Raw genomic sequence first — 17,895 nt, forward strand, 5'->3', positions numbered from 1 at the left:
AAAAAAGACTCTTCTTGGCCTATCGAAATAAAAATTTAAAAAAATAAAAAATAATAAAATAAGTAAAGTGTATAGGCACAAATTACTAAGTGTTTATATCTGTTTCAATTTTATTAGTTTTATTATTAATGTGCTGAACATTTTACATATCTGCACAATCTGATTTATACTTTTATGCATACTTTTTGTTGAAGTAATCTTCTGTTTATTTCCTTTATTTGTAAGCACTTCTATATTAATGATGTTAACTCCTAGCCACTAATATACTTTACAGTGTTTTATAATTTGTCATGACAATTTATTTCTATTTTGGCAGTTTTTTAAAAAAAATTTTTGTTATTATGATATTGTGAAATCTGACAACTGCCAACTTTCTTTGGGATTTGTTCTAAAAGTTTATGTATAAAACTTTCCTCCACCCTAACCCCAGTAAATATGTGAAGGTACAGTGTGTGTGTAAAAGTTTTGTTATATATATACATATATGTGTGTATACGTATTTTTATTTGACATTAAATATTTTGAATAGTATATTGTAAAAGTAACTATAATAATGTATTTTTCCCCCAAAATTAAATTATCAGTTGTGTTTATAGAATAATAATTTATTCCTGATATTTTATTATACCTGGATACTCATATAATGTCCTATATAAAATTAAATATAATGTCTTCAATTACATCAACTGCATATTATTAAAGTATATCCCAAATTCTATTACTATATAACACCTTGTAATATTTACAGGAATCAGATGATATTCTTTCTTTTTTAATTTTCATGTTTCATTATTAAGAAGAATGTGTTATGCTTCACAATATAAATATTTTAATGAAAACTATCAAGAGAATTTAGTGAAGATGGAAGATTAAACACATAGTAAACATTAACATTGGGGAAAATAAAACAAAAATCAATGACGTGAAAGGGAAATCTCTAACACCTAGAATCAAAGAGAAAGCCTACTACGGTGCAAAACATATCTGGACAATACTCAATGTATAATGGAAACCTAGACTAAATACCAGGCTTAGAAATTGGCCTTTTATGACGTGTAGTTTAAAAATGGAATTCCATCATGGGACTGGAAGCGAGGACTTTGTAACATAGGTAACTGTGGTTTATCATTGAGAAATTTGAGAAATCAAAGAACATTCTTTTACTCCTAGCTGTCCAAACATTTTATCAAATGTTTCTTCAATATTTAATATCTTGTAATTTTTATCTCTCTGTTACTTTAATGATATATGTTGAAAAATACTGAAACATTTCTCTATTTCTGGAATAAACACCATAAACATACTCTTTTTCAGATATTTATTGGTTATTTGATAATTTTGACTTAGGCATTTTGCAGGTATTTTCCAAAATATAAACCAGTCATTCAAAGTAATGCTAAGCTGACTACAGGAGGAATCAACAACTTTCATTATTTAATTTTATTTCTATATACTTGCAAAATGCACTGAAAATTGAATTTTTTTTAAAAAAATATGCAATTTACAATAATATTAAAAAACATGAACTACTTAGGGTTAAATTTAAGTAATTACAGACACCTAAATAAATGGAACAATATACCTTGTTCATGGTTTGAAAATCACATTATGTATACTATTCAATTCTCCATAAATTCATCTTTAGATTTTTTAAAAAATTTCAAGAGTTTTTTTTTTTTTTTAGGGGGTGGGTAGAAATGGAAAAGTTGATTTAAAAGTTTACATAGAAATATAAAGACCTAAAATAGCCAAATCTATCTTGAGAAAGAAGAAACTAAACATGAAGATACATTTTACCTGATTTTGTGCATTAGGATAAGGAGACCTGGTACTGGATAGATACGTAGATTATTGGAACACAATGTATGTCATGAATGGTTTTTCAGTAAATGTACCAAGGTAATTCAATGGGGGAAGGACAGTCTCTTCAACAATTGAATACCTTGAGAAAAATATACCTTGATCCTTAACCTGCAAAGTGCTACAAATTACTCAAAATGGACCATACACATAAAAACTAAAATTTGTAGACTTCTAGAAGAACATTTACAAGGAAGCTTCACAAATTTAGGATAGATAGGCTACAAGTAGCATAATATATCAAAGAAGAAAATTATAAACTGGACTTCATCAAATTAAAAACTTTGACTCTTTGAAAGATGTCATTAAGAAAACACAAAGCTAAGCCACATACTGGGAGAAAACCTGGCAAAGGCTTGTGTATAGTTTATATTAAGAATTCCTGTAAGTATATAATAAAAAGACAACCCCATTAAACTTTGTAAAATAGTTGAACAGACATTTTAAAAAGGAAACATATGAATGCCCAATAATCACATGAAATACTGTCCCATATAATTAGTCATCAGGAAAATACAAACTAAAACTGCAATGAGATACCAGCACAAACTGAAATGACTAAAATGAAAAAGACTGGCAGTAACAAAAGTGGTGAGGATTCAGAACAACTGCCACTGTTATACATAGTTGGATGGAATGCACAATATTACAACCATTTTGGAAAGCATTTTGACACTTTGTTATAAACTTAATAGTACGATGAATGTGTTGTGACAGAAATTAGAGGTTTAGATATTTATGGGATTGGCTTGGATGAGGTAAGGGAAAACTGTCTGTGGTAATGTAAACGTTCTACATATTTTCCACATTTAATCAGGTATAGCATCACTCAAATTCAAAAACACAGCAAGTCAGAAAGAAAATATAAATAAGTATAATGAAGGCCACCTAGACACATCATGAGTCTCTGTGCAGACAAGAAAAGACAAGGTCACAATGCCTTTGTGGATATAAAGGCAGATAGGTCGCATGGATCATCTGGCCAGGTATGGTATGCAGAAGCAGATTGTTCAGTAAAGTCTTCAGTGACAGTGAGGGCAAATGGTTTTTGACCACTGTTGTTGAGACTCCTGAAAGGTTCCATCAGTGGGAAGTGATGGTCTTGCGACACGAAACAAAGTTTATTGGGCTTGCTGTTAACCCACCTATACTTTCAAGAAAATAAAAACTATTTCCCTTCTGCTGGTGGCCATAACTATAGATAGAAAAGTCCTGGTGATAAAAGTCCTCGTGATCAAGACCGGTTTAGTCACTCCAAAATTTACTGAGATATGTTCTTACAATGAGTAAGAAAAGAAAGAAATTAGAGATATGCTTAGGCAAAAGCCTGATGAAGTCATAAAGTCTCATCCAAATAGCATATTATGGATCGATGTAAGTTTTGCTGGATATGAAGGCTTCAAAGTCACACAGCCACTTTCAGAACCAACCTCATGCTCTAAGCACCACTGGTCAATGAACACACTGTCTAATGACATGGATGTGGAGAAAGAGAATGTAAAGACCTATCGGGGCTTACTGCAGTAGGTCTTGTTAAAAGATAACCTGAGGCATATTAAAACTTTTAAGAGTTTATTTGAGCAAAAACTGATTCAAAATGGGCAGCATCCAATTTAACAGTTAGAAAGAAGCTCCACGGGGCTTCCCTGGTGGTCCAGTGGTTAAGACTCTGCACTTCCACTGCAGGGGGCACGGGTTTGATCCCTGGTCAGGGGACTAAGATCCTGCATGCCGCACGGCATGGCCAGAAAAGAAAAAAAAAGTAAAAAAAAAAAAAAAAAAGAAAGAAATGCTTAAGAGCTGTAAAATATGGAAGACTTTTATAGGCAGAAGGGAGTGGGAACAAGGAAGTTATACTGGCAAAAAGGTGGACTGATTATTGCAAAGTTACTTTCCTTTAGGGGATGGCAGGGGTCTATCAGGCAGATTACCTAACTAGTGCTGGCCAGATGATTCCTGATTGACTGGTTTAAGATTCCATTTCTGGAAGAGCCAAAAGTGTAGTTAAGGTAAATCTCTCAGTTTGGTGATGTGAGGTTTAGCATAAGGGACTCCATTTGGGGCCTGGTGTCTTGTTTTCGTTTTTGTTTGTTTTTAATTCATTAATTAATTTATTTATTTGTGCTGTGTTGGGTCTTCGTTTCTGTGCGAGGGCTTTCTCTAGTTGCGGCAAGTGGGGGCCACTCTTCATCGCGGTGTGCGGGCCTCTCACTGTCGCGGTCTCTCTTGTTGTGGAGTACAGGCTCCAGACGCGCAGGCTCAGTAGTTGTGGCTCACGGGCCCAGTTGCTCCGCGGCATGTGGGATCTTCCCAGACCAGGGCTCGAGCCCGTGTCCCCTGCATTGGCAGGCAGATTCTCAACCGCTGTGCCACCAGGGATGACCCTGTTTCTTTTAACAGTCTTTACAGCTATAATAAAACAGTGGCCTATCCAAGATGAATTCTCATTTTCCAATACATACCCTTGAAATCCAGTGGGGCAAGCTACCTCTTCCCTTAGGTCCACTGTGACTCCATCTTGGATTTTAAATGAAGACTTGAGAGTGCCCAGATAATGAAATAGTGACCCAAATCAGATTAATCAGTTCATCCACACAGTGCAAACAGGCTATCAGAGACAACTGAACATACTCTTGTATCGCAGGAATAATCTTTGAAAAAACTATTTAGGAACTGGGCAATAAACTACCCAGAATGGACACCTTGGCAAAAGCTAAATGTAATTTCCTGCAGGCCAAGGGACAGAAAAATCAATGGTTCAAGTCTGAGTCCTATGTTCATGTAGACATGGATATTAGGCCAGAGAGAATCTAATGCGGAAATTGTTTGTCTGCCCTTCGGAGAGAGTCTCTCTCACTACCGGGCTACAGAATAGCCATGGTACCCTAAGGTTTGGGCTGTGAGCAGGAATTATTCCTGGACACATGTATTGACTATTGGCAGACTATCCTGTCTGACGTGATACCATTTGATTGGCATTCACCCCAAATGTTTGGTACCCACTCTGTACACAGATCTTAACCTCCTTCAACAGTAAACAGGATAAGAATAAAGGGTTTCATCCACATGAAATGAAAGCCATATACACTGGTCAAGATGGATTGGAGAAGTGATGGTAACCAAGTTGTCAAGCCTTTCATCTATCCTGAGCACAGGCCATTATAGTACCAGGAAGTCCCCAGGGGTGAGATTGAAAGAATATTCTTACTAGATTTGGAAATGCTCTCAAATCACATACATTTCTGGTGGGTTCTTTAGGGCTAACACATACCCAAACAGTCATAAATAATAGATTTATGCTGAATAGATGATGGGGATAGATATTCTACAAAAATGTAACAGTTCTCTTGATTTTAAGGGACGCTCTCAATGTGGAAATGCTACGATTAAGACAGTGGAAGTAGGGATGAGTATATGACTAGAAGCCACATAGCTATCCTGGCCTATCTAGATTGTTATTGTGAAGCGGCACAAGATACAGTGGTAAGGAGAGGGGGAGAAAGGAATAGGAAGGGGAAAGGGAGCTGGTCAGAAGATCACTGTCTTGATCAAGGAGACAGCATATGCAGGGATACTCAAGAAAATCTGTCATCTTTTAACAGCCCTGCCTGGCCAGTAAAAGGTGGCTTATATAAGCTAAACATGGCAGTGGCTCCAATAGCAATGGCAGTTCCAGGTATGATGCAGTTACAGACCGAAGGCACTTGGTGTGTGGTGGTGGAAATTGTAGTAAAATCTTTCTTCAGTATCTCACTAGACCCAAAAGATCAAAATCAGCTTGCAAGTTTAGATACTGAAAACAATTTATAACACATCTATGTGTTCTGAGACACTTGGAATCCACTTACAATCCAAGACTGGGCTCCAAAACAAGACCTAGTGTTTCCAGCACTTGGGACCGAGGAAGACAGGCAAATGTGTCTTTTCTACCAGTTACAGTCAAGTGAGAAAAGGAAATCCAGGGCACACAGCCCAGGGCAATGGACATGGCCAGTCCTCACAAATACAGCATGTTAGCCCCTAATCTCCTCTCGAGGGTATTGTTTGACATTGACTGCAATAGACACCTTTCCAGATATGACACAGCAATTCCTCTGCACAGCAGACATGAATCATACTAATCAAGTACTCCTAAACGGATGATATTTACACATCTAGTCAGACAATGGTGCCACCTTGAAAGCCAAGGATACTCAGTACTGTGCGATTAGCTGGGGCAGGCCATGGACGTTCTATGGTCCACATCACGCACAAGCAGCTACAAGTAACTTTAGAGCCAGTTACATTTTCTGCAAATGTGTATGTCTGAGCTTATTAAACAATGAACTACCCTGGCCATTAGTTTGTTTTACGCCTTTTATATATTTTTGTTCTTTTGTTAGTCTTTATCATTGGATAAATTTGTTCTCAGGTCTCAGACGTGATGTATGTTGGTGATAAACTAAGAACTGCCTATATTCCTAAAGCGTTTCAAGGTTGTAAAATGTTGCAAACGAGAAAAAAAAAAGTACTGTCTGGCTAGAGGAAGTCACAGGTAATTAGAGTTTTATATTAAAGTACTGAGGTTTAAACGGAAGTGGAAACCATTGTTCCAGAGTGATTAACAAATCAACAATAATTAAAATAATTTTTGCCACTACTGGCCTTTAGCATATAGCACTAGATACTGCTAGTACTTTTCACTAGCAGTAAAAACTTCCATTCTGGGAAGCTGACGAAGTTCATTTCAATTTCATTAGGCAAGACTTAGAGCACCACTTTACTCTCCTCCCCACAATAATATGTCATCTCAGGATTATACCAAATCTGAAATATTATTATACCAGTGTGAAATATTATTGAATGTATAGGTATTCTGTCAAAATCATAACACTTTTAGAATGGTCTGCAACTGAGAAAATTTGCATCCCATGCTATTTAAGCATATATGACTAAAGACAGACTCTACAATCCAAATAATCCATCTATACTGACTTACAAAACAAGCAGTTACATTTCAATGGGGGTAGGTGGAGCTCAGCCAGAAGAATCATTGAAAGCTGTCCAGGATAAAAGGGAAAAAAACCCCGGCCACTGGGCACTGCAACTGATTAGGACCCCCTGTAACCGCAGGCATCTCTGATCACTTACACAGCTGATTTCATCCAATGGCCCTAAATTTCCTGATATCCACTGGCTCCTGGAATTTGGAACTAATGAACTTTATCCCATGGTTCAGTGAAGAACTTTTCCCGGGAAAGTTCCACTATAAACAAATTGGCCTCTGACACTGGTAAAGTCCACAAACAGGAAGCTGTACACCCATAAGAAACAGAAATAGCCCACCTACTCCTTTACCTAAACTACTAGGTCACTGAAGGTCCTCTCTGTAAGACTTGTCTCATGCCGAAAAAACTTAGTTTACTGAAGAATCAGCATACATCCTAGCCTTCCAGCATATTGGTGATAAATTCCTGATAATTCATACAAGTGAATGCGAATGAAATGACAGACAAATGTGTAAAAGACATGAAAAGACCATTCAACCATAGGAAAACCCAAAGTAAGTAAGATATCCTCAAAGTCATATATACATGTATACCTCATGACACAGCACATTCACTTGTCGGTACACATACACCCTAGTGAAATGCAGGCACATGTGCAGCAGGAAACATGTGCAAGAAAATTCATAAATAAATGAGTCTTTACAGTCATAAATTGAAATAAACTTAAGTTTTCATTTCACAAATAATGCATAAATAAACTGAAATTTTCATAAACTCAATACTAAAAGCAATGAAAACAATTGGAATATAGCTACATTCAAAAGTTGATGGATGTTCCAGGTACAATACTGGGTGAAAGACCAAGTTACAAATGACACAAATCATATGATTGCCAATTATATAATAGTAGAACACAGTTAATCAAACTATATTGTATAAAGATGGGAAAATAGGAGGTAAAACTAAAACTATGATGACAAGAAAGTACTGAAATGATACCTTTAAATTCTAAATGATGATTGGGAAAAGGAGGCATATTGAGAGTGGACACAAAGAAATTCTTTGGCAGAGGTAAGGATTGTTTTGACCTTAGTGCAAAGTATTCAGGTGCTTGTTAAGTATCTATGTATTACACTCTTCATCCATATTTCCTGTATATATTTCATATATATTATATATCACAGTGAAATAATGGAATGGTATAAATATTTACTGCTAAACAAAAGTGGGCAGAGTTTACTATAGAGAGAACTGTACTAAAATATATTTTAAAGAAAATTATAATTAAATGGGAGATTATTTCTGAAAGAAACTTCGACATACAAAAACACTGATAAAAAGGAATGGAGGGCTTCCCTCGTGGCGCAGTGGTTGGGAGTCCGCCTGCCGATGCAGGGGATGAGGGTTCGTGCCCCGGTCTGGGAGGATCCCACGTGCCGCGGAGCGGCTGGGCCCGTGAGCCATGGCCGCTGGGCCTGCGCGTCCGGAGCCTGTGCTCCGTAACGGGAGAGGCCGCAACGGTGAGAGGCCCGCGTACCGCAAAAGAAAAAAAAAAAAAAAAAAAAAGGAATGGAAGGTAAAATAAAGCAACTATTTTCTGAATAAATTCTTCATAGTACTTTCTAATGTAAAGAAATGAAATATTTTACAAGAGTATTTTACAAGAAAGTTAATTGGGTTGTAAACACTGTGATCTGGGAAGAAGGTGGCCCAGATAGATGTTTACCATTAAACATCTATGGTAAAAATACAAAGATAATCACTAAAGGAAAATAAACAGTACATATAGACTAAATCACTAAAAGAAATACTGGAAGAAAGGAAAACAAAATAAACAGATTCAACAAAAATTCAGTTAAGAACAAATGTGGCAAATTGAATATAGAAAATATAAAAATTTTGAGACAACTAAAATTATAAAAATATGCAATCTAGAGGAGCATAAGAAAATTAAATGTAATGAGGTATCCTGGAAAAGATCCTGGGACAGAAAAATGCCATTAGGTAAAAACAAAGGAAATCTGAATAAACTATGGACTTTAGTTAATTTAAAAATATGTAAAAGTATTAATCACAATAATATTTGAGTTAATCTTATAAATCAAGGACAGACTGAATAATAAATTAAAACCTAAGGTAAATACTGAACCTAATAGTAAAGAAAACCTAAATGAGAATAGAGAAATATCAGGGAAATACTGATTTAAGGAAGCTAGTGTGTGCATAGATATAGACATAAAATATGTATACAGATATACAGATATATACCAGACCAAATAGACATTAAAACAGAAATCAACATTAGAAATAAAGAGATTCAGTATTTGAAGGTAAAGTATTAAATTTCTAGGAAGGTGCAACAATTGTAAATAAATTTACACCATATAAAAGAAATACAAAATATATAAAATATGAATTGAGTAAATGATAATGAGAATTAGGCAAATCCAACTGTATAGTTGGAGATATCAATATTATTTCTCGAGTGCTGAGAGTTCAGGCAAACAAAATTAGTAAAAATATACAGAAGATTTGAGTCATTCACTTAAAAATTATAATGCAATCAGATTATACAGATTTTAGCTCCTAACAATTAGAGCTTACATCTCAGCAAGCAAATATGAAACATTAAAATAATCACCGCACGAGTATATGAAGGCAACAACAACAAAATGCAATGATTAGCTATCTTACCAAGCACAAATGAAAAACAAGAAGACAAATAGCAAAAAGCTAAATATAACAACAAACCAAGGATTGTGATTAACCCAATTCTGCGAAACGAAGTTAAAATAAATGAGGCTCTATACATGCAAGAACTGGAAGTAGGAGACGAGGAGGTAAACAACAGCATACATTTAATAACTCAGTGATCCAATTCAGGCACTTTGGAGGAATTCAGGGATGATTTAGGTGATAATTATACTACTGTTGGAACTGATGTTTATGATACAGAAAGGTGGGTAATGTTTACACAACAAGGAAAATCTACTTCTTTAACCACACTGCACTTACCCCAAACTTAAATTCTTCAAATGTTTCAAATTCAGGATGAGCCAGTTATCATATGCCTTGTATCTCCCCATCTTAGCTATTTGATAAAATGGTGCAACATTAAAAAAAAAAGCTCTCCCACTTATATCACAACTATATTTATAAGACTACATGAGGAACACAGAAACAAATCTTTAGATAAGCTATTAATGTTTCTCACCAACCTCTGGCCCACCACAATCACATTGCTCTGGCGGTTCCAAAACTCCGTTGCCACAAACTGAAACTCTTCCCTGTGGAACCACTTTTGAAACTGTTCGATTCTGAAGACATTCAAATTCAGGCTGTGAAGCTGTATGTTTGAATTCATCCATGCTGCAACTGCTGAAAAACTTTACACCACGGGAACGTCTGAAATTAAATTATATTCCTCAGTTAAAAGGAATAAAATCAGTATCAAAGTAATACTCCTTCAATAATGTACTATGAATTCTGTACTACTTCACTTAGAGAATAGCCAAAACGGGAGACTGCTTTATTTTTAATACAATTAGTAATGCAAGAATAAGTTCATTTCTATTATAATTCAATATAACAGACATCTAATAATTATAATAATATAAATAATAATAAAATATAATAATTATTATATTGGGTATTATTAAATTATATTATATTATTATATTATATATTATTATACAATTATTATAATTATGATGGTGTTGTCAATAATAATGAAAATAGTAAATAGTAAGACATACTTAAACAGAGCTTTTTGTGTGCCAAGCACTATTTTGTTTAATATATTCTAAATCATGTAACCTTAACATCCTCTACTTAAGAAAATGAAACATACTAGGAATAATATGGAAAAATGAAGGAATAAACAATGGTGGACTGTGTTAATTAAAAGTCAGAATTATTTGTACTTTGGTAACAAAATTAATTAATTAAAATATCTCAACACTGAGTATATAGAATGTATAAACCCTAGATTCTTTTTATTTTGATATTTTTATATTTCTAAGTGCACTGTTTAATGGGCTTTTGTTTAAATTTGTAACAATCTCTATGAGATTAGAGAAATGATACAAAAGTACGAAAACCAAATTTTGTTTCCTGAAATGGTTGAGTAAGTTGCCAACGGGAGATCCTGATTACTCTAAATATTTTAATGTATAACTCTTACACAGTAATGAATTCTCTGAAATCACACCTTCAATATCAGGAAATAATGATACGGTGCTAAAATCTAATCCTCACATCACATTCAAATTTCCCCTTCATCACAGTATTGGCACTTTATAGCAAAAGGATCCAGTTCAAAATCAACCACTGCATTTAGTTCTCATGTCTCCTTAGCTTAGTTGATTACAATTTTTGTTGAATTTCATGACAGTGAAACGTTTTATAATTACAGGCTGATTATTTGGTAAAATGTCCCTCAATTTGGGTTTATGAAATGTTTCCCCATAGTTAGACTGAGGTTATGCATCTTGGCAACCTCATCACAGAAGTGTTGCTGACTGTCTGCTCCATTGCATCCTAACAGACAGCACATGATTTCAACTTGTTATATTTTTGGTAAAAGTCACTTTGATCAGTTGATTAAGGTGTGTCTGCCAGTCTTCACTCTAACATTTCTTTCCTTTCTTATCACTTAATAATTATTTGAAGAGAAGTTTTATGTAAAATCTCAGTTCTAATCACATTTTCAATTCATTCATGTATTTACATGAATATGGAATCATATCTTCCTATTACACTCAGTGGGTTATAATCCATTACAAACATTACAAATGACTTTCAAATTGTCCCAGATTTGCCTATGGGGAGCCCCTTTCAAACTGCTTTGTGTCCCTGTGACAAATCTCCATAATTCTTTGAACGCCTCCTTATACTCTGACACAAATGTTCCAGGCTTGTTTGCTTTTGTCTGTCGTAGCCCTGGAATCAGGTATATGATGTCTCCAACTTTGTTCTTCTTTCTCAAGATTGCTATGGCTATTCAGGGTCTTTTGCTATCAAGAACTGCCTGTTTGTTATAGCTCCAGGAAACCCAGGAGCACAAGCTCCCCTGCCACTAGGGCTACATGATCAACAGGTGTCTCCAGGCAGCAGCCACAAAAAATAGTGCACCAGGCACCTGTAGAAGCTCCTCTATGGAAGACACTGGCACTCTAGGGTACAGCAGATAGAGAGTCCAGTGATAGCACTCGCCTTCTGCGGTCTCTGGAAAGGATCACAGTCAGTTGTTGGATTTGTGTTTAACTAGAAACCTGATTCTCATGCAGCAGTTATGAAGGTAAGCTAAAAGACTTCTTTCACAGAAAGACTGCAATTCTGGTTCTAGGGTCTGTTTGCTGTGCCATGCAGGTGGCAACCAGCTGAAACACTTTCTCTGTGGGTTACCGTCCTGTGGTACCCACACGCATAAGTCCTGCTGGCCACCGAGCCAGGTGGTCTACACATGTTCCCTGGCAGCAGCAACAAAATTCAGGGCGCCAGACAAGGTTGTAAGGTCTTTTCTGAGAGACGCTGAGGAGCTGGAGCAAGGAAGGGGGAGGGTGAACAGTTATGCCCACTGGCCTCTGCTTGTTGAGAGAATCACCGTTGGCCCCAAGATGTGAGCCAAACAGTCAGCATGCCCTTCAGGCAGAAGCTCCTGGACAAGTAAATGGGCCACTTTCACAGAAAATCTGGGGTGTGTTTCAGTCTGCTACCCGTGCAGTGCCCTGGCGTGACAGCTCGCCATGAACTACCTCTCCAATCGTTACTGTTACAGTCACAGGGGACCCAGGAACGCAAGTCCCTCTGGGCACCAGAGCTGGGCCATCAGGGGGTGTCTCCTGGGCAGCAGCCACAGAAACTAAAGCAGCAGAAGCCTGTACAAACTCCCCTCCTGGAGATACTGGTTCTCTGGAACATGGCAGATGGAGGCCTTGAAGATAGTTCCCATCCTCCAAGGCCTCTGAAAAAGATTACAGTGTGACTTTAGACATGGGTTTCATTAGAAGCCTGCCCCTCAGGCCACAGCTATGAAGATAAGCTAATAGGCCTCTTTCACAGAAAGATTGGGTTCCTAGGACTGTGGCCTCTCGCTGCGACCTGGGGGTCGTAGCTGTTTAAGAAAACTTTTTCCATTGTTTACAGTTTTGTGGGACCTGTGAGCTTAAACCCAGCTGGCCACCAGAGCCCAGTGATCTAGAGGTGGCAACCTGTGGGTGGCAACCGCAAAAACTGGGGTGCCAGGGGACGGTGCAAGCTCCTTTCCAGGAGAATCCAGCAAGCTGTAGCGAGGTAGAGGGAGAACACAAAGGTGGCATCCACCAGCCTCCATCCCCAGAGAGTACCTTAGCAGGCTTCTAGATGTGTGTTCAATTAGAGGCCTGACCTTCCAGCCAACACGTTAATATGAGAAAATAAGCCTCTTTGGCATAAAGACTGGGTGCCTCTCAATAGGCCACAGAGGTGGCAAGTGAGTTCAAAAGTTTTAAGATCTCTTTCTTGGTTCACTATAGCCTTATTTGGCTCACATGTGCAAGTCCAATTGTCTTTCACAGCTAGATGTTTGGGGGTTCATCTCTCAGTTGCAGGTCTTACCGGTTAGGGTGTCCAATAAGCGTTCAAATCCTTCACCCCTCAGAGAGAATCTCTAGGTTTGAGTTCCCTCCCAATTGTGGGTCACCTTGCTGGGGGTAGGAATTATGGTGAGATTTGTTCTTAGCCTTTCCTACCCTCTTCGATGTCGTTTCTTCTCGTTTGCCCTCTGTGTAGGTGTCTTTTGTATGTGTGTGTGTGTGTGTAGGTGTCTTGAGCATGCTTTCTGGTTTTTTCTGAGGAAATTGTTCCATGCGTAGCCATAGAGTTGGCTTGTCTGAGGGTGGACAGAAGTTCAAGTTCTTCCTAACTCACCATCTTGAACCAGAACCTCTATAAATAATTCTTGACATCTCTCTTCCTCTCAGTCTTATGAAACTGCTGTAGATTATTATGAGAATCACTATTTACCAAATACTGTTGCCAAAGTGCTCCAGGTCTCTGCTCAAAACCTGCCAACATGCACATTTATCAGGAGTTAACATAAATCTTTAAGGCAAAGGGTCCAGAGATAAGAAAGGAAGCTACAAACAAACAAAACAGATGGAACCAGCTGGGACCAAGATGGCGAGGAATCTGACCTCCAACAGACCCTGAGTCTCATTATACACTGATTTTACTATATTAGTTTATTAAATGACACACCTACCAGTGCCTATAAATGGCCACTAAGGAACAAAAAGGATTAATAAAAGGGGGCTCCCCACTCCCTCAAAATAGCCCTGCCTCTGCCCTTGTAGACTAATGCATATGCCTCCGCATCAGCCTCACTCTTCCAGCCTTTGTCCCTACTCTTTAAAAGTAAATCCCTCTCACCACCTGGGTGAGAAGTTGATCTGTGAACTGAGTTCCTGCTTCTCCATTCCTTGCCCACTGAGGAGAGCTCGTGCTGTGTCCATGGATCTCAGCTTCGGTTTCGTTACTCTGTTTCTTGAATAAAACAAAAAAAGAACTCTCCCCTGCCCAGGCAGAGAGCCTAGGGTCTATAGGACTTAATTCAGTAACAATATTACTATATTGCTGTTCTTTCTGATATATTTAACATTCATGTTACAAAATACATTATATTATCCATACTGCATAAATCAATTAAAATGTGTTTTTTAAAATTTATCATAAAATCCCAATTTCCACATCATGATTGCTTGCTCAGGCTCTTTCCTACATTTCCTGTTACCTCCTGGACTTCTTCCTCTGACTCATGGTTCCTTGGCCTCTTTGTATTTTACTTTCCTTTTTTGTTTTTTTAAATGTCTATGCCTTTAACATTCTTCCTTATAGTTTCAGCCATTTCTTTTGTTTCTTTGTTTTATCCCTCCCCCAAGCCCTTTTTTCCAGTCTTTTGAGCTCTTAAAATTTTTTGCTATCCAAGTATCACTTCACTTGCTTTCCCTGAAAAGTTTTCAACAAGTTCTTCACATGACTAGATTTATTTCTTCTCTTTCAGGTCCTAACATAAGTTTTGCCTCATAGAAAACGTCCTAGACCACTTTATCAGAAAGTTTCTCCTCCCCATGTATTCCCTATTTATTTCCCTCCTGGCACTTATCATAAGCTGTTTAAATCTTGTTTATTCTTATTTCAACTGTTTAAGTTTCTGCCCTGATGGACTAATATAAGGTATATAGCTTTTTTCTATCTCGCTAATCATTTTTATGACAAACACAATACTTGTGACACAGTACATACTTTAAAATTTTTTTGATAGAATGAATGAATTTCACCTCAAGGTTCTAGCACTCCACACAAAGTCATCATCAATGACTCGATACTATAGCACTGAATATAGAACTATGAAGCACATTTGCTACAATATCCAATACTCATTCCCCTTAATAAGCTTTAAAATAACTTGTATGTATTTAATAAAAATATTCTTATTCAAGTTATACTGAGAGAAATTATTCATCAAGAAATGTAAGAAACACCTCCCAAAAGAAGACAAAGATTTGATAAAAATAACATCTTACATTGCTTCAGGATTCATTATGCATGTAGTTCCTGGACAGTAACAACTGTAGATGTCATTATCATATGTTAATCCCAGGTTAATTCCAAGCAACTGTGCCAAAACAACTGAAAATGCCTCTAAGGTTATCATCTTTGGATACTAAATAGAAATGAAAAACAGAATGGTTGCTTAAGTTATTTTTTCAACCCTTGGTCTTTTCATGTAATTGTGGCCATATTACCTAAATGCAAATACTAATTTAATAAACTAGTATACCAAAGATCTTAAGATTTTCTTAAGAGCATTTTACAAAGTTAAATTTTGTTATTCTTTTTGAGTAATAGTACTTTCAACCCAAATGGCATTGACAAATAACAAAATAAGATTAATCATATGTTTTCATGACACATTACTGGTTTAATTCTAATAAACTTAAAAAAACATTTCGAGAAGATTAATCATTGTTTCAGTAACTATATCACTTTTAATGTTAACACTGAAAAATACACAGATTCTTAAGGGTTTAACTGACAATCAGTTTTGATGTCAAAAATAGTTTTAGGAGAGAAAATCAAACATTTTTTTTCTAAAGGCAGAATACTTGTATTAAAAAACTAAAACTTCAGAAGTAGTGATACTTCTGATATAAGTGATACACACAAAGCCCTGGTTGGTAATCAATGATGTTTTTAACTATCTCCATAGTTTTGCCTTTTCCAGAATGTCATAGAGTTGGAATAATACTTTGTGTGGCCCTTTAAAATTGGCTTCTTTCACTAACCACTTTACTTTTAAAATTCCTCCACATCTTTTAATTGCATGATGGCTAATTTTTAAAATACTGAATAATATTCCGTTTTATGGATTAACTCCAGTTTCTCTATCCATTCACCGATTAACAGACATCTTGTGTGATTTCAATTTTTGGCAATTATAAATAAAGTCGCTATACATAATCATGTCTGAGGAGTCTGTGGATGTAAGTTTCCAACTAATTTTTGTAAATGGTATAGAGGACAGCTGCTGGATCATATGGTAAGGCAATATTGAAGTTTATAATAAATTGCCAAATTGTCTATCACAGTGGCTGTACCATTTTGTATTCCCATCAACATGAATGCGACTACCTGTTGCTGCAAATCCTCACAATATTTGGTATCATTAGTTCTGCATGCAAGTACAAAGCTGAATAAGAATGGTAGGTTACATTCTTGCCTTGTTCCGAATCTTAGTAGGAAGCATTTCATTTCTAAACATTAAGTTTGATGTAAGCTGTATTGTTTTTGTAGACAGTCTTTCTGAAGTTGAGGAAGTTGCTTCTATTGCCACTTTGGTGAGTTTAATCATAAATTGTGTTGGAATTGTCAAATGTGTTTTCTGCATCTATCGATATAATCAAATATTTTCCATTTTAGCTTATTGATAGGATCAATTAAATTAATTGATTTTTACATGATTATCCAGCCCTAAATATCTGAAAAATTCCAGATATAAATATCAATAGAGAGATATAAAATATTATAAAAAGAAATTCTGTGGTAAAGTAAAATCAATAAACAAACATTTACTGGAGGTCTTCAAAAGTAGACTTGGTCAGGCAGAAGAAAAATCAGAAGTGAAGACAGGTCATTTGAAATCACTTTTTCATGGGAGCAAAAACCAAAACCAAAATGTAGAAAAAGAGACGAGCTTATGGACTCTAACAAATAGAGCAATACATGCATTATGGGTGCCTCAGAAAGAGAAGAGAGAAAAGAAAGGGACAGAGGGCTTATTTGAGGAAATCACTGACACAAACTTTATAAATCTGAGGACATGCAGATTCAAGAAACTCAATGACCCCTAACTAGGAAAATCAAGAGACCTACGGAGAAACGTAATGTAGTAAAACCACTATAAGTCAAAGACAAAGGGATGAATCTTGAAATCAACAAGAGAAAATGAATTGTCAGTTATCAGGGAGGTCTCGAGGTTATTATCGGATTTCTTAGCTGAAACATTACAGCCCAGAGGTATTGGGAAAAATACATTCAAAGTGCTGAAAGAAAGAATCTGTCAATCAGCAATACTGTATCCAGTAAAACTGTCCTTCAAAAAATAATGAAGACTTTTCCAGGAAAGCTGTGGGGGTTTATTACCAACTGACCTGATGTATAAGAAATGAGAAAGGGTGGTCTTCAAGGTTAAAAGGAAGGATGCTCGATAGCAACATAAGGCCAAAAGAAAACTATAAAATCCTCTAATGAAGGTCAGTACATGGATAAACATACTAGCTTATATCTTCATAATTTTGGTGCACATATGCACTTTTAACTCCTGTATAAAATTTAAATGGCAGAACTAATATCTATGCAATAACATAAAGAGAAGGATAGAACTGTAAAGGAATAGAGTATATGTATGTAATTGAAGTGAAGTTGTTATCAGTTTTTCAGTTTAAAATTATAAAATTGAGATATTCTTAGTAATTGCATAACTAACCATAACCAAAATATCTACAAT

At 36.2% G+C, this 17,895-nt stretch overlaps 1 protein-coding gene across 1 annotated transcript in view; it reads right to left on the minus strand.

Moving 5' to 3' along the window:
* The window catches only part of LOC115838659 (A disintegrin and metallopeptidase domain 3-like), a 98,254-nt gene that overhangs the window by 32,363 nt on the left and 47,996 nt on the right, over positions 1-17,895 (minus strand). The window contains exons 11-12 of the mRNA XM_060291509.1: positions 15,413-15,552; positions 10,067-10,253 (exon numbers count right to left, since the gene is read on the minus strand). Of these exons, the coding sequence (XP_060147492.1) occupies positions 10,067-10,253; positions 15,413-15,552 (327 nt within the window). The remainder of the gene's footprint in view (positions 1-10,066; positions 10,254-15,412; positions 15,553-17,895) is intronic.

Source organism: Globicephala melas, chromosome 21, assembly GCF_963455315.2.
Source record: "Globicephala melas chromosome 21, mGloMel1.2, whole genome shotgun sequence".
NCBI classification, from domain to species: Eukaryota; Metazoa; Chordata; class Mammalia; order Artiodactyla; family Delphinidae; genus Globicephala; species Globicephala melas.